Source organism: Danio aesculapii, chromosome 25, assembly GCF_903798145.1.
Source record: "Danio aesculapii chromosome 25, fDanAes4.1, whole genome shotgun sequence".
In the NCBI taxonomy this organism is placed as follows: domain Eukaryota; kingdom Metazoa; phylum Chordata; class Actinopteri; order Cypriniformes; family Danionidae; genus Danio; species Danio aesculapii.
Window position 1 is genome coordinate 8,105,820 of NC_079459.1, and position 14,726 is coordinate 8,120,545.

Sequence of the window (14,726 nt, forward strand, 5' to 3'; positions counted from 1 at the left end):
TACAATTTTCAAAATACCCTACTTTTATTTAATTAATCCAAGAACATGCAAATGTACAGACATTCATATGAAGTCAGAATTATTAGCGCCCCTTTGAAATTTGTTTTCTTTTTTAAATATTTCCCAAATGATGTTTAACAGAGCAAGGAAATTTTCACAGTATGTCTACTAATTTTTTTTTTCTGAAGAATGTCTAATTTGTTTTATTTTGGCTAGAATAAAAGCAGTTTTTAATTTTTCAAAATCCATTTTAAGGTCAAAATTATTAGCGCCTTTAAGATTTTTAATTACCCTAACCTGCCTAGTTAAGCTAATTAACCTAGTTAAGTCTTTAAACGTCACTTTAAGCTGTATAGAAGTGTCTTGAAAAACATGTAGTCAAATAATATTTACTGTCACCGTGGCAAAGATAAAATAAATCAGTTATTAGAGATGAGTTATTAAAACTATTATGTTTAGAAATGTGTTAAAAAATCTCCATTATGTTCTCTCCATTAAACTGAAATTGTAGAAAAAAAATAAACAGAGGGGCTAAAAACTAAGGGGGGCTAGTAATTCTGACTTCAACTGTATGTGTAAAGCTGTTGCATTGACATGTGTTTGTTACCCAATAAATATGTTTATTGTTCTTTGAATTGTTCTGTAGTCATTTTTTGCTAATCATAGCACAAACCATACCATACCGAAGCCGTGACCCTAAAACCATGATGCGTACCGAACCGTGAGTAGATTGAACCGTTTCTGGTGACTTCAAGCTGATCCACAAATCACAGTACACTATGTTAGCTGACCAATCAGAGCCTCTTGAGGGCAGGCATTCGGGAGAACTAGGAAATATGATAGTCGTTTTCATGTTAGCATAGCAGTAGATAAATAAAGATATATGAAAAAGTAACATGATTTTTTACAAATGAAGTATGAGCACACATTACTTTGCACCACATAAACATAACCAAGCCTTATAAAATTACACTCTGGGCCACCCCTTTAATTTCAACAACAAAAAATGCATTAACTAACAACATTCATTAAGAGAAACCCGTGAGATAAACAAGTTATATATCTGAATTATAAATAATAGTCAATATAAATTGCTGCACTTACCTTTATTGGACTTCTGGGACTTTGATAGAGGGCTGCAATTCCAGTCCAATTTGTTATGCCTTTCACTAGCTAACTTCCCTCCGTCTTGTTCCCTTGAATGTACATCATTGATTACATTACACAAGTATCCACTACTGGCAAGGACATCAGAAAGGGTTTAAATGGAATGTTCTAAATCCTTGAGCACTTGGGAGCTACACTGTTGTGACGTCATAATCGCATTGCATATAGAGTTGACGTTTCAAGCCAACTAGCTCCTTCGGTTAAAATCAAGGGATAAAGGGTATGCCCATGTAAACCTCCCTCTTTCATTTAATGAAGTGGAACACACAGGGAACAAGGCAAGTGAAGTTCATGAGTGTGTGTCTAAAAGTGGATTGGAATGCGACCAAGCATGTCTGCATTTGATGCATCCTCGATATCAAGAACACATCCGCTTAATTTCACACAACCTCAGTTCTTGCTGTCTTGAACTTTGGTGGTTTATAATTATTTTACAAAATAACAAAAGGATGCAAGATGGCTTAAGAATACATAGTGAGAAACAGTTCTTGATTAGCTTGTTTCAGGTGTTCTTTAACTCTGCATAATGGAAGCTGTCCAGGATTTATAAACGACATCATGTTTTTATTGTTCCCAGCAGCACAATAATTGGTAGATATTTGAAACTTTGTAATGTCAAGCTGAGTGACTGGCCATATTTGGTTGTTTATCTAGATGCAGTATGAAGCTTGTATTGCATTATTCTTAAGGACAAATCTCATTCCACTAACTTTAGTGCATTAAATATGTCCTGCGTTCTTGCGGTGGAAGAAAATAAGGATTTACAGTAATGGAGTACTCTCTTGATGGCCAGAAATAGGCCGGGTGCCAGTCATGTGGCAGTTGGCCAAATCTGAGACTGCAGTTAAAAAAACTAAATTCCCTTAAGAAGCATGGCCGGATCTACCAGGGTGGCAATTGTATGCCGAACAAAAGACTGTTATGAACTGCTTTGTTTAGGGAATCATGCAGCCACAGCCTCTACTCCTCCAGTCATTATTTATAAGTGCAGTGTCATAGTGTCATTTTTTTTAATACTATTAAACTGAAAATCCTAATAAGTTGACTGAACTAAATTAATTGAGTAAACTCGTTGCCTCAATTTAATTGAATAATGGAGTCTCCCAAAACTTGCATATTTAAGTTTATTTAACTAGCCGGTTTTGTAGACTATACTTAAATTGTTCAGTTCACCAAACTTAGTACTAAAGCTTAAAATGCAAGGTTTCCTAACTACGATTTCACCCTAAAAGTATGTACTTTTTTTTGTGAAGGAAAAGTACACACTTTTGAGTGTGTAACAGAAGAGTATGCAAGCTTTTGGGATATACTACTTCCCCGTTAACAGATCGTTGTGTTGCTTAGTTACGAGCCCTGTCAATCATCCACACATCATCTACATTTCTTTCCTATTTAATTTCCTACCTTATTGGAGAAGCAGCAGCAGCAGCAGGTTAATCTCCCATTCATGAGTCTTTCATGCAGAGAAATCTCCTCAGGTGTTTGGATAATTCTGCATTTAGACGTTAATGGCCAAACACGTCTTTATAAGTTCAGTATTGTTGTTGCAGATGAAATATAACACAGAAAACGCAATTAAAATATATTCCAGTGGGCAAGGTATTAATTAACAGTCATACAAACATCTTTACCGAAGCTTCTCTACTTGACAGTTGGTCTTGCACATCCATCATGTTGGTAGTTTGTTTACACATTTCACCCGCGTTTGTAGTTCTAATCAATTTCACTTCCTACGCACAATGTATTGTGGGCAATATCTGCGGTTAGAGTATGGACGCTTCTACACTTCGATTTTTTTACCGGAAATAGTGAACCATACGGGAACCTTTGGCGTACTCTTTTCAACATACTACGATTTGGGACATACTAATTTTACTTTCAAATACTATTTAGGATGGATAGCATGCAAATTGGGAAGCAGCACATGTGTTCCCTCTACCACAACTGAATCTCTTCTTCATTCACCCACTCACCTATTATACATTCCAGGTGTCTGACTAGCGCCCTCTAGTGCCCTGTAGTTCCATTAGAACAGTATTTTTATTTCCATTATTCCATGGATAACAAAAAACAAGTGACAGACATTTCATTCTGTTAATATAATATATATACACATGCATATATATATATATATATATATATATATATATATATATATATATATATATATATATATATATATATATATATATATATATGCATGTGTGTGTGTGTGTGTGTGTGTGTAATAATATACTATGAAAAAATGTTTAAATAAATTTTAAACAAAAAATAAGTATCCATTTATTCACATTATGATGAATAATTATACCTGAAGCCATTTGTTTCCTGATTTAAAAAAGACACTTGCACTTGAAAGGTTGCACATATTAGAATTTTACAGTCAAGACTACATTTGTGAAAATTACCTATTTTTTTCCAAAGGATTAATTATGATTTTGAGCTCACTACACTTGAAATCTTAAGTTTATGCATTTTCATGGAATATAAGTTAAATTAACTCATATTTTTAAGTGATAGGACCAAAATGCTAAATTTTAAGTTATGTTCAGTCAACTTTACTTAATTGTTTAAGTAAAGACAACATTAGGGTTTACAGTGTACTTACTTATGTAATTTGGACTTTAATGAAGTAGAAAGATGAATATTAAGGGGTATGGCGTAATCACATTAGTTACAGTTGCCTTGAACCATGCGGAAGCATGATTGTCCCTCCTCCCTTCTCCCCCAGCGGCCTGAACTCACATTCCATTTTTACCTACCAAACCTGAGCACGCCTACATCATCGATGATGCAGCTGTTCAGTTTTCCAGAAGAGGAGCGCTCTTGCTCAGCCAAGTGAACATTGCTTTAGTTATATCATTTTGTATACATTTTTTCGCTTGGGATGCAGTGACATGCAGTCAAATATGTTGCCGAACAGATTCACCACTTTTGATGCTCTTAAATCATCATAAAAGCCCTCGTGCTGCAGGTATTAGGTGGTTTGCTGAAGTTGCAGCTGAATTGCAGCGAGGGATTTGCATCTTTAATAAACTACCACAGTTTGCGTTCATTGAAAAGTAAGAATGATTATGTCTGGATATGGATACGTCCCCCTCTTTTTTAGAGACAGACCATTTAGAAACAGGTGATTAATAATTATATGAATGTATAATCTCATACAGCTGTCCACCCCACTTTTAAAATGTCCGCTATGCCCCTGGCTTTTCATACTACAAGCATACCGAGCCAAATCCCAACTGAACTGTGCTCTGGCACACCTCTTCCAACCAGGCCGGGGCTGGTCAACTCAACCACGCCTGAGCCTGATTCAGAGCACTCACACTTCTCAAACGATACAGTAAAGACACAGTTCGGATAGCATAGTGTGAGTGCACTCTGAGTGATCCCACAGACTATGTACAAAATGTCATATTTGTCATTTTGTACAACTTATTTGGACATTATTTATGTAATATTTGACAACACTGTAATGACTGCACCCATTGACAGCATTCAAAAACAAAGTGCGAGGATATAGTATATTTATTGCAGTGAGGAGACTATATTTGGTAAGATAAATGCAATGATCATCATGATATTATATGTATGAAACTGTATCAAATTGCATGAAAACAGTATGTAGAACAACAGAAATTAAAACACGTGCCAGGATCTTGACTATTTGATTAAGTTTAGTCAATTTTTCAGTGGAAGTCACGGTAAAATTCATAAGCATTCATTGAACATTTATGCAAATCATGTAGAGTATAATTGTCATTCATCCTTTTGCAAGCCTTTTCTTAATGACAATTATTACACCAAAAATATTAACTTATTGCTGCATGAAACAAAGTTATATATATGTTTTACTTGGAGCCAAATATAGTGCCATTCAATTAGAAAGAAACTCCCAGATCTCATCATTTTTAAACCCTGGCAATGACCAACAAACTTGAAACTCAAAACTTTAATATTGTATTTTAATTGTAGATTAGGAGAGAGAATAAGAGAGTTTAGTATCTGCAGATGGTGAATCAGATCATTTTGTAATGACTGAATTAGCTAATGAATGTGGGGTTTTGTCTTCTCAGCAACCAGATTATTGGTTGGTTGCACAACATTTGTTTTCCTCTACTATGGCTAATGCATTGTGTTAGTAAATGCTCATTTATTAACCTAATCTTGGCATCACTCTGTTGTATTCCTGGCATGGTACAAATTTACATTCCTGTGGGCTTTAACGTCTTTTTTCCTGATGTTTATTCCTTCTTTCTCTATCTCTCCTCTCTTTATATCTGCCTACACTTGTGTTTCTAAAATAGCAATGTGAAATCGCTTTACAAATATAGAGCAGCAAGGGGGGTGTGCTCTATAAAGTTTCAACCTGCATTTGTTCAATTTGCTGATTATTCTAACTATCAATCTGTTCAATTGTTTGCTTTACATATCAATAGAAGAGTCTGTGGAGAGCGATGATGACGATAACCTGTCTCAAGTGATGAGACACAGGGCCACCATCCCGTGGAGATCCTGTGGGACGTACCTAAGCTCTGCAGGCCTCCTCCTTCTGCTCCTGCTTCTGCTGTCCCAGCTCCTCAAACACTCGCTTTTATTGGCCATCGACTATTGGCTCGCTCATTGGACGTCTAAAGTCATTACAGCCAAAATTGATGCGGCTGCTCACAACTGTTCTCAAGTACAGGTAAATATAAGACACTCATATACAGTTGAAGTCAGAATTATTCACCCCCCTTTGATTTTTTTTTCTTTTATAAATATTTCCCAAATGATGTTTAACAGAACAAAGAAATTTTCACAGTATGTCTGATAATATTTTTTCTTCTGGAGAAAGTCTTATTTGTTTTATTTTGGCTAGAATAAAAGCAGTTTTTAATTTTTTAAACACCTTTTTAGGGTCAAAATTATTAACCCCTTTAAGCTGTATTTTTTCGATTGTCTGCAGAACAAACCATCGTTATACAATAACTTGCCTAATTACCCTAACCTGCCTAGTTAACCTAATTAACTTAGTTAAGCCTTTAAATTTCACTTTAAGCTGTATAGAAGTGTCTTGAAAAATATGTAGCCAAATATTATTGACTGTCATCATGGTGAAAATAAAATAAGTCAGTTATTAGAAATGAGTTATTAGAACTATTATGTTGAGAAATGTGTTGAAAAAATCTCTCTCTGTGAAACAGAAATTGGGAAAAAAAATAAACAGGGGTGCTAATAATTCAGGGGGGCTAATAATTCTGAATGTGTGAACTCTGTTTTCACTCTTTCTGAAGAATTGAAGGGGCGGAAATTGAGTGTTAGGGCATTGAGGTTGCTTGCGGCTGGAGTGTGGCTCAAGTGTTTTAGATTGCTGCCAGGCAAATCACAAATCTGTATGATATTCTGCCTGGGTGGCTCAGTGGTTAGCACTGTTGCATCTCAGCACAAGAAGGTTTCTGGTTCGAGTTCTGGCTGAGCCAGTTTGCATGTGTGTCTGGAGTTTGCATGTTCTCCCCATGTTGGCGTGGGTTTCCTTTGAGTGCTACAGTTTCAACTACAGTCCAAACACAGGCAACATAGGCTCATTCTGAAAACGTAGCCCTATATACATTTCTGGAGATTGCAAATTATGTAGCTAGAAGTACGTATCGCTGCATTTTGTCTTTAAAGCGAACTCCGTTCCTTTTCGTGCCTGCCGGCTGACCGCTTACTGTATGGATAGCTTTCCCACTGTTACCAGTTTGTCCAGTTAGCTCGCCATGTACGTCTGAGGACTTGAGACGTAGAGAGGCATTAACCATGATGACGGGGTTCGAGTCTGGCAATGAACGTTTCCAGAAAGCTGGTAAGACAAAAACACAAGTCAAAAAATAAAATAAACAAGTAAATAACAGGGTGAGAATGTGGTAAAATCTGAAAAACGTGAGGGCTTTTCTTTTTCTGTGCTTTTGAAAACACTATCGTTTGGGTTTAGGGAAGGAGGAGGGTGGGACAGTCGATCAGTTAGTCAGTCAGTTAGTCAGTCAGTCAGTCAGTCAGTTGACAGTGGCCTCTGATGGATTTATGCGAGAACAGCAGGCATGAATGGCACTCGCAGGAGAAATTTTATATCTGAAAAAGCGTACGCAGCAGATTCGAGAAAACAAAAACTGCAAAAAAAACGCAGCTCCTGGGACGTATTTGGCGCTCTCCAGAAATTTATATAGCGGTATATTTTCAGAATGAGCCTGGGTTGGGTATAGGTGAATCGGATTAACTAAATTGGCCTTAGTGTATGATTGTGTGTGTGAATGCGAGAGTGTATGGGTGTTTCCCAATACTGGGTTGTTGAAGGGCATCCGCTGCGCAAAACAACAAAACACGTTCATTCCGCTGTGGTGACCCCTGATAAATAAGGGACTAAGCCGAAGGTAAATTAATGAATACATCACGCCTTGAATGATTTAGGCCCAAAGTGTATAAAATCTACATAATTTATGGTTTGTACCTGCTAAAGTGGATCCTTGGCTTTAGATTGCTAAAAGGTTCACCCAAAATGGTTCACTCAAAAAATGAAAATTAGGACCACAGTCTGAGTAGTTAAAAATTTTATCCTGGCTCTTCCATACTGTATAATAGTGTTGTAAAGTGGCTTTTAAAAGCTCATAAATCTGTCGACAAACTAATTACATATCCCACCAGGGGGCTAACTGGTGGGTTCCAGGGTTCATGTGTTATGAAGCAGATCAATGTGTTTTTGTAACAAAAGTATTTCACATTTTTTAATTATTAACTCCAATCATTGATTTCTGGTGGCGAACGAATGCATGTTATGTGCGACTGACGTATGGCTCACATTTAGGCCCACAATGAATCTGTGCGCACAGATTTCCACAGATTTTTAGTGCATCATTGTGTTTATTTACTTGTGTAAATGTGTGTTCATGTATATTTATTCAGTTTTTTAATTATTTCAGTAATATTATTGACTAATATAAAAATGTTCAGATGATTTATTTACAATGCAGTTTGTAAAGTAACATTTTCTGTCTTTTAGTAGAATTATTATATGATAGAATTGCTTTGTTAACCAAATAAGTGGATCTACTATTGTAAATATTAAATAAAATTTAAAAAGGTATTTTTTATTTCATATATTAAGTTTTTAGTTTTGATACTCCCAAAAAAATTCTGCATAAATCTGCAGATTTTTTACAAAACTCTTTGCAGAAATAGCAAAAAATATTTGCATATTCTGTCTGGCCCTATTTATAACATAAGATACATTCTTTATGGAAATAGACATGTCTCAAAGAAATCACTTACTATATATTACATTTATTTACCATAGAAGATGATGATCAAAAATAGTTGGCTTGGTTTACTGATTGTACAGTATATTACTCTTGCAATGCCACATACATGTGTCTACATGTCAGGGTTGACATATTACAGTTCTCAATGAAACATATGCACGTCTTGATTCTGCCAAGTACGGTGCGATCCTGGATTAACATCCATGTTGATCCTGGAACATCATTTTTGTTGAAAAATATAATCCATACTTATTCCCTCCCCCTCAACCCAACCTTAACTGTAAATTATTCCAAAATCAGATGGGAATGATAGTTGGAATACAATCATGTAGAAGTGCATAAACCTAACCGTAAGCCTAAACTTAACATAAACGGTAAATGTATCCCTTAATTCTGATTGGCTGATTGGAATGTTGTTCCAGGATCAACAGAGATGTTAATCCAGGAACATGTCCTACATGGTGAAATCAGGTTGGCGGAAACATATACCTTATTGTAATATCGCACAAAAGAAGCATGTTTTATTTTTCCATGAGGCACATCAATTCTAAGATAAGAAGCGCCTACAAGAAGTTACTAAGAGCCAGATACAAACACTTTAGTTTATTAATAGACCCCCCTGTCACTAAAGAAGAGCATGTTGTCGTGGGCATGTTGTGGTGTGTGCTATGACAGCTCAGATAACAGGGTGAGACTAGACTCCAGTTGTTCAGTGTTAGAGTCGAGGCATGTTATCTAATAAACCAGAGCCTGACTGAGTCACATAGTTAAAACGGTTGTACTTGGAGGATGCCTCAGTGTTAATGCAGATCCATCTGTCGTACAGGGTATGTTTATAAATGTATCTCCCATAAATGGATCCAATCTTCAAATCCTGTGCTATATGCAGATTTAACTAGGTTACATCAGATTCTCCTATCCACTCTCTCCTCAATGGGCATCACTGAAACCCCGCTCTGCTAGTTGAAGTCTTACCTCAACGCCAGATCTTTCGGGTTTCTTGGAGAGGAGAGGTGTCATAAGCACATCAGCTGGTCACAAGAATACCTCAGGGATCGGTTCTTGGTCCCCTTTTATTTTCAAGTATTTTCTATTTGTAAACCCCATCACAAGGAACCATCATCCAATCGCATGGTTTCCCTTATTGTCAAGCTGACGACATACATCCCCAAAAAAATTTCCCTCAGCCTCCTTTTGCGAGAACTTGAGCACTTAAATATAAATAAACTCAAGCTGATGATATGGAATGATTATAAAGTTGTTTGTCAAAATATACCATTACATGAATGATTATGGCTACTATTGATTAGGCTATTTTCATCTGTCAGAACACTGCTAAACTCGTTTTAGTTGCTTTGATGTAGTGACTTCATCCCTCCTTTGAATGCCAAGCTCACATTATCTCCTGCAATCTTAGCCAACCATCATTAGTTATGTGGTTGTCCCACCCCCAACATATATACACCGATCATAATCAGTTATGTGCCCCGCCTCTCTAGCAACTCATAGAGAAAATCCTATACACAAGTGAGCCTACTCAGATGAAAGCTCATTAAAAGCAAATTAGTGCAACATTTTAACAATTTTTATTTATAATGCTGTTATTCCCATCACTGGCTGCTATTTTATATACACTACCTGAAAAAAGTCTTGTTGTCAATCCCAGTTGTAAGACAAACAAATAATAACTTGATTTCTAGTTGATCATTTGGAAAAAGGGCAGAAGGTAAATTTTGCTGATGAATCATCTTTTAAGCTGCATCCCAATAATCATAATACTGCAGAAGACCTATTGGAACTTGCATAGACCCAAGATTCTGAGAAATCAGTCAAGTTTGGTAAAGGAAAAATCCTCATTTGGGGTTACATTCAGTATGGGAGTGTGCGAGAGATCTGCAGAGTGGATTAACAGCCTGAGGTATCAAGACATTTGTGCTGCCCATTACATTACAAACCACAGGAGAGGGCAAATTCTTCAGCAGGATAGTGCTCCTTTTCATACTTCAACCTCCACATTAAAGTTCCTCAAAGTAAAGTCAAGGTGCTCCGGGATTGGCCAGCCCAGTCACCAGACATGAACATTATTGAGCATGTCTGGGGTAAGATAAAGGAGGAGGCATTAAAGATGAATCCAAAGAATCTTGATGAACTCTGTGAGTCCTGCAAGAAGGCTTTCTTTGTTATACCAGATGACTTTAATAATTTATTTGAGTCATTGCAGAGGTGTATTGATGTACAATATTTCTGTAAGTGACAAGACTTTTGTCTAAGCAAAGTCAGACATTACTGTCTTAAATCATTAAAAAAAAAAAAAATTCAAGGCATGATCATATTTTATTCAGGTAAAATAAGCGTAATTTAGAGGCCTTTGGCTTTCATATAAGTCACTTCTGATACCAAATGATCAACTAGTAGTTATTTATCGTTTCTTAAGACTTTTGCAGGTAGTGTACATTTAATATTCTAATTTTATTGCTTAATAACCAGTTAAAAATAAAATGAAAAAATAAAAACATCCCAAACAACATATAGCCAGTCGCGTTTATTTTATTTTGAATGAGGTAAAATTTTGATATATGGTTTCAACAACATGTCTAAAATGTGTCCCAGACCACCTTCTGAAATGGTTTGAGTGATGGGAATTATACCCACTTCAAAAGCATTTTGGGTGGCATTTACGCCCACCCTTTTTATGATTGAATAACTATCCAATGAGAAAAAAAAACAGATGATGTGACCAAGTGTAGACAGCCTCACGGGCACACAGGTCCAGCAGAAAGGATTCCCCACACACAGCTGTTCTATGTGATAAGTTAAGAAAAAAATTTCTTTTCAAATTCCCTTTTTCTTCAAATGCTACTCCTGAGCAGAGATAACTACAAGACAACTTATCAGCCTATTTCACGTATTTTCACAAACCAGTTTATTCCGATCAATCCTTAATCACTCCTTAGGAAATTGTTCAATGCATTTTAAACAGTGGTTTGTGCTGCGACATGGAATATAAGGTGGATTCAACCCAATTTACATTTTCCACTAATTAGTTGGTCTTTTTCAGAGTCAGATCTCAGTATTGAAGTTCTCTGATGGAGGTCTACAGTAATGAATAGCCTTCTCGATTGCCAGATTGATTTTCTTTCATTTGGTTGTTTCTTCAGCATATACAATTAGCTTTAGAATTGTTCTACTACATCAATCAAAATCAGTCACACAATCCTCAGTGTTGATGTGTAATTGGAAAAATTGGCTTGGTTGCAGTGTTAATGGATTTTTTCGAATACACTTAAGATCTGTTCCCACCGAGCATGTGTGGGGAGATGAAATGAAATAACGAATGCTGCTGAATTACTATAAAGGAAACTGAGGGAAGTATGGTAGAACCGTGATGTTGTTGTAATCTTTCTCTAGTGGGCATGGAGCGTAATGATTGGAGATGGAATGAAGAGGCAGATTGGGAGCTGAGTCGATTTGAGTCTGTGGAGAGAGTAGAGAATTGTCATTAGTGCTTTGATTGGAGTCAGAAGCTCCCCTGGCAACGGTGCTCTTGTCCTTATATTTGCCCTGATTAATAGGGTTAACAAGGAGCAGGTGCTTACAATCAAGCTGCTTCATTCTCATTGTGGTTACCTCGGTGAGAGTGACGAGATGATGACTATGATGAGTACACATTCCAGATGAAACCGGACAGGTCTAAATGCATCTGATTGCTAAAACCACAGACAGTTGAAGTCAGAATTATTACCCCCAAACCCCCAACAACCCCCCCACCCCGTATATTTTTTTCCTCAATTTCTGTTTAACGGAAAGAACACATTTCTAAACATTATCGTTTTAATAAATAATTTCTAATAAACATTTTTATATATTTGCCATGAATACATAATATTTTACTAGATATTTTTATTCTTAAAACAACCCTATTATGGGTTTTTGAAAATGACCTTCCATACAGTGTGTAACAGCTCTAAGTAAAGTGAAATATCCAGCTAAGGCTTAAATCTGAAAGTGCACCGTGTTTAAAACTATTGATTCATCTATTAAGGAGTCGACTCAGAGTGGTTCAAATGAATCGTTGGAGTAACGAATCCTTAGCCGTGTCGGCATGATGTCGATACGGAACTCAAGCCCCGCCCATTTGTTGTGCACGCAGACCCGGGAAACCCCCGGTGCCGCTCACAAACACTGTAGAAAGAAAAAGAGGTAGGCAAACACTGTAGCAGATCCCGGTTGAATCATGTCCCGAAGACGCTGTGCTCTAAAGTGTGAGGGAAAGTTAGTGTTATTTTCCCTACCCAAAGATGAGGTTGTGAAGAGTTTATTTTTGCAAAAATACCTCAGTATTATAGCCTCAGTGCTATTATAGTATCAGTGCTTCAGTAATCTTCAGTGCAGTGCTTCAGTAATCTACACACTTACCATGAGGGATTCATCAGCCGTTTGTTAAAGGAAGAATCAGAAAAGACTATTGATCAATGGGACTAATACTTTTGAAAATATGCAATCATATTTTCAAAAGTATTATCACATAAGAATGAATAGAGCTGTATTTTTGACTATATAAGCATCCAGACTTAATGTATATAAAATATAATGACTACACACACTGTATATAGGCTAAATTTATAGTTAATAAAAATGTCTGTACCGTAAACAGATAAAGCATGTTGTATTTCTTTCTTTTAAAGTGTGCGCTACATGATATTGCGAATATCGAGCTTCGAATTGAAATCAATCAGAAAAATCTCGATTCAATTTTTGATCTAAATCGTACAGCCCTGGATAAATGTTTATAGAACCACTTACCAACCCTTTCTATGCAGAGATGTATTTGTCCTTGAGCTCAGGTGGACTCCAAGTGAGTTAATGTTTTTTTTTAAGTGTCATCCTTTTTCTCCCCACAGGACATCGGCTTTAGTCACTCGTCATACCTGCTGGTGTTCAGCCTGCTGTGCTGCCTGGGAATCGTGCTGTGTTTAGCAACATCAGTGGCCGTGGAGTGGACAGGCCTGCGGGTGGCCAAAGAATTGCACCACAATCTGCTCAGTAATATTATTCTTGCCCCAATGAGGTACATCTGAAACCTTCATATACTCCTCAAGTGTTTATGTGAAATATTATTGCATATTGTATATCATTGAGTCAGGATGTGTGTGGTAATATATCTTTGAGTCATGTTGTGTGTGTGGTTATATATCAGATCAGAAAATGCGCTGTAGTTGGTCAGTGTTGGCATATTATACTGGTTGCCAGTAATACTGTAGAATTTACAAGTGCACTGTAAATTACCTATTACAATTGGGTTGTAGTTGTACAGCACATTTGTAATTATTAATTTACAGCGTGCTTGTACATTTTACAGTATTACTGGCAATTTTTACAGCATTACTAGCAAAATTTACAAGCCCGCTGTAAATTAACAATTACATTTGTGCTGTAAAAGTACAACACAATTTTAATTGTTAATTTAAAGTGCACTTGTAAAGTTTACAGCATTACTGACAACCAAAATTGCCAGTAGTACTGTACATTTTACAGCTATTTTATTATTATTATTATTAAACATTTATTTAAAGATTTTCAATGACAAAACAGTGGTATAGGTGTCTCATGTCATCATATACAATAATACAGCCATCTATTATACAATCGTCTATCAGCTAGTAATTCTGTCTTTTGTGAAGGGTAAAATTAACAAAAAAATTCTTTCAGATATAAAAAAAGTCTTTCGATATACATTCTCCAAACTCCCATAGAGGATTCCAGATATGACGGAAAGCATCAGCACTCTTTACTGCTCATTTAGTATGACAATGTTTTGTTTTGGCAAAGCTGCACAGGAAGGGTGAAGTTTGGATCTCTACCTAATTGTTACTTTAAGGCAGAGTTAATTAATTCAATCATTAAAGAGCCCCTATTATACATTAAACAGGTCATATTTTGGTTTAAAGGGTCTCGAACAACAGGCTGATATGAATGTAAGGTCAAAAAACACTTTCATTGTCTAATGATATGCATATATTTTTACCTAATTACCCCAGCGACTCCCATATGAATTGTTAAGCGATTCATTTGCTCCTAAACCCCTCCTTAGCATGAAGCTAATCTGCGCTAGTTGGACTGATGACAGCCTGTTGTGACTGGTCGACAACGTTCAGCGCGAGACAGAGTGAAATGCCCAGCACGGCTTATCAACAATATTAAAGTAGTCAGAGCGCAAAGTGTGTGTGAGCATACCTGCCAACACTCCTGTTTTTCCTGGGAGTCTCCTGTATTTCAGACCCA

At 36.5% G+C, this 14,726-nt stretch overlaps 1 protein-coding gene across 2 annotated transcripts in view; it reads left to right on the forward strand.

Annotated features, from left to right (window-relative positions):
* Positions 1-14,726, forward strand: part of abcc8 (ATP-binding cassette, sub-family C (CFTR/MRP), member 8) — a 137,906-nt gene that overhangs the window by 101,236 nt on the left and 21,944 nt on the right. For both annotated transcript variants that reach the window (XM_056451912.1, XM_056451913.1), the window contains 2 exons: positions 5,607-5,854; positions 13,346-13,512. In XM_056451912.1, coding sequence (XP_056307887.1) covers positions 5,607-5,854; positions 13,346-13,512 — 415 coding nt within the window. The remainder of the gene's footprint in view (positions 1-5,606; positions 5,855-13,345; positions 13,513-14,726) is intronic.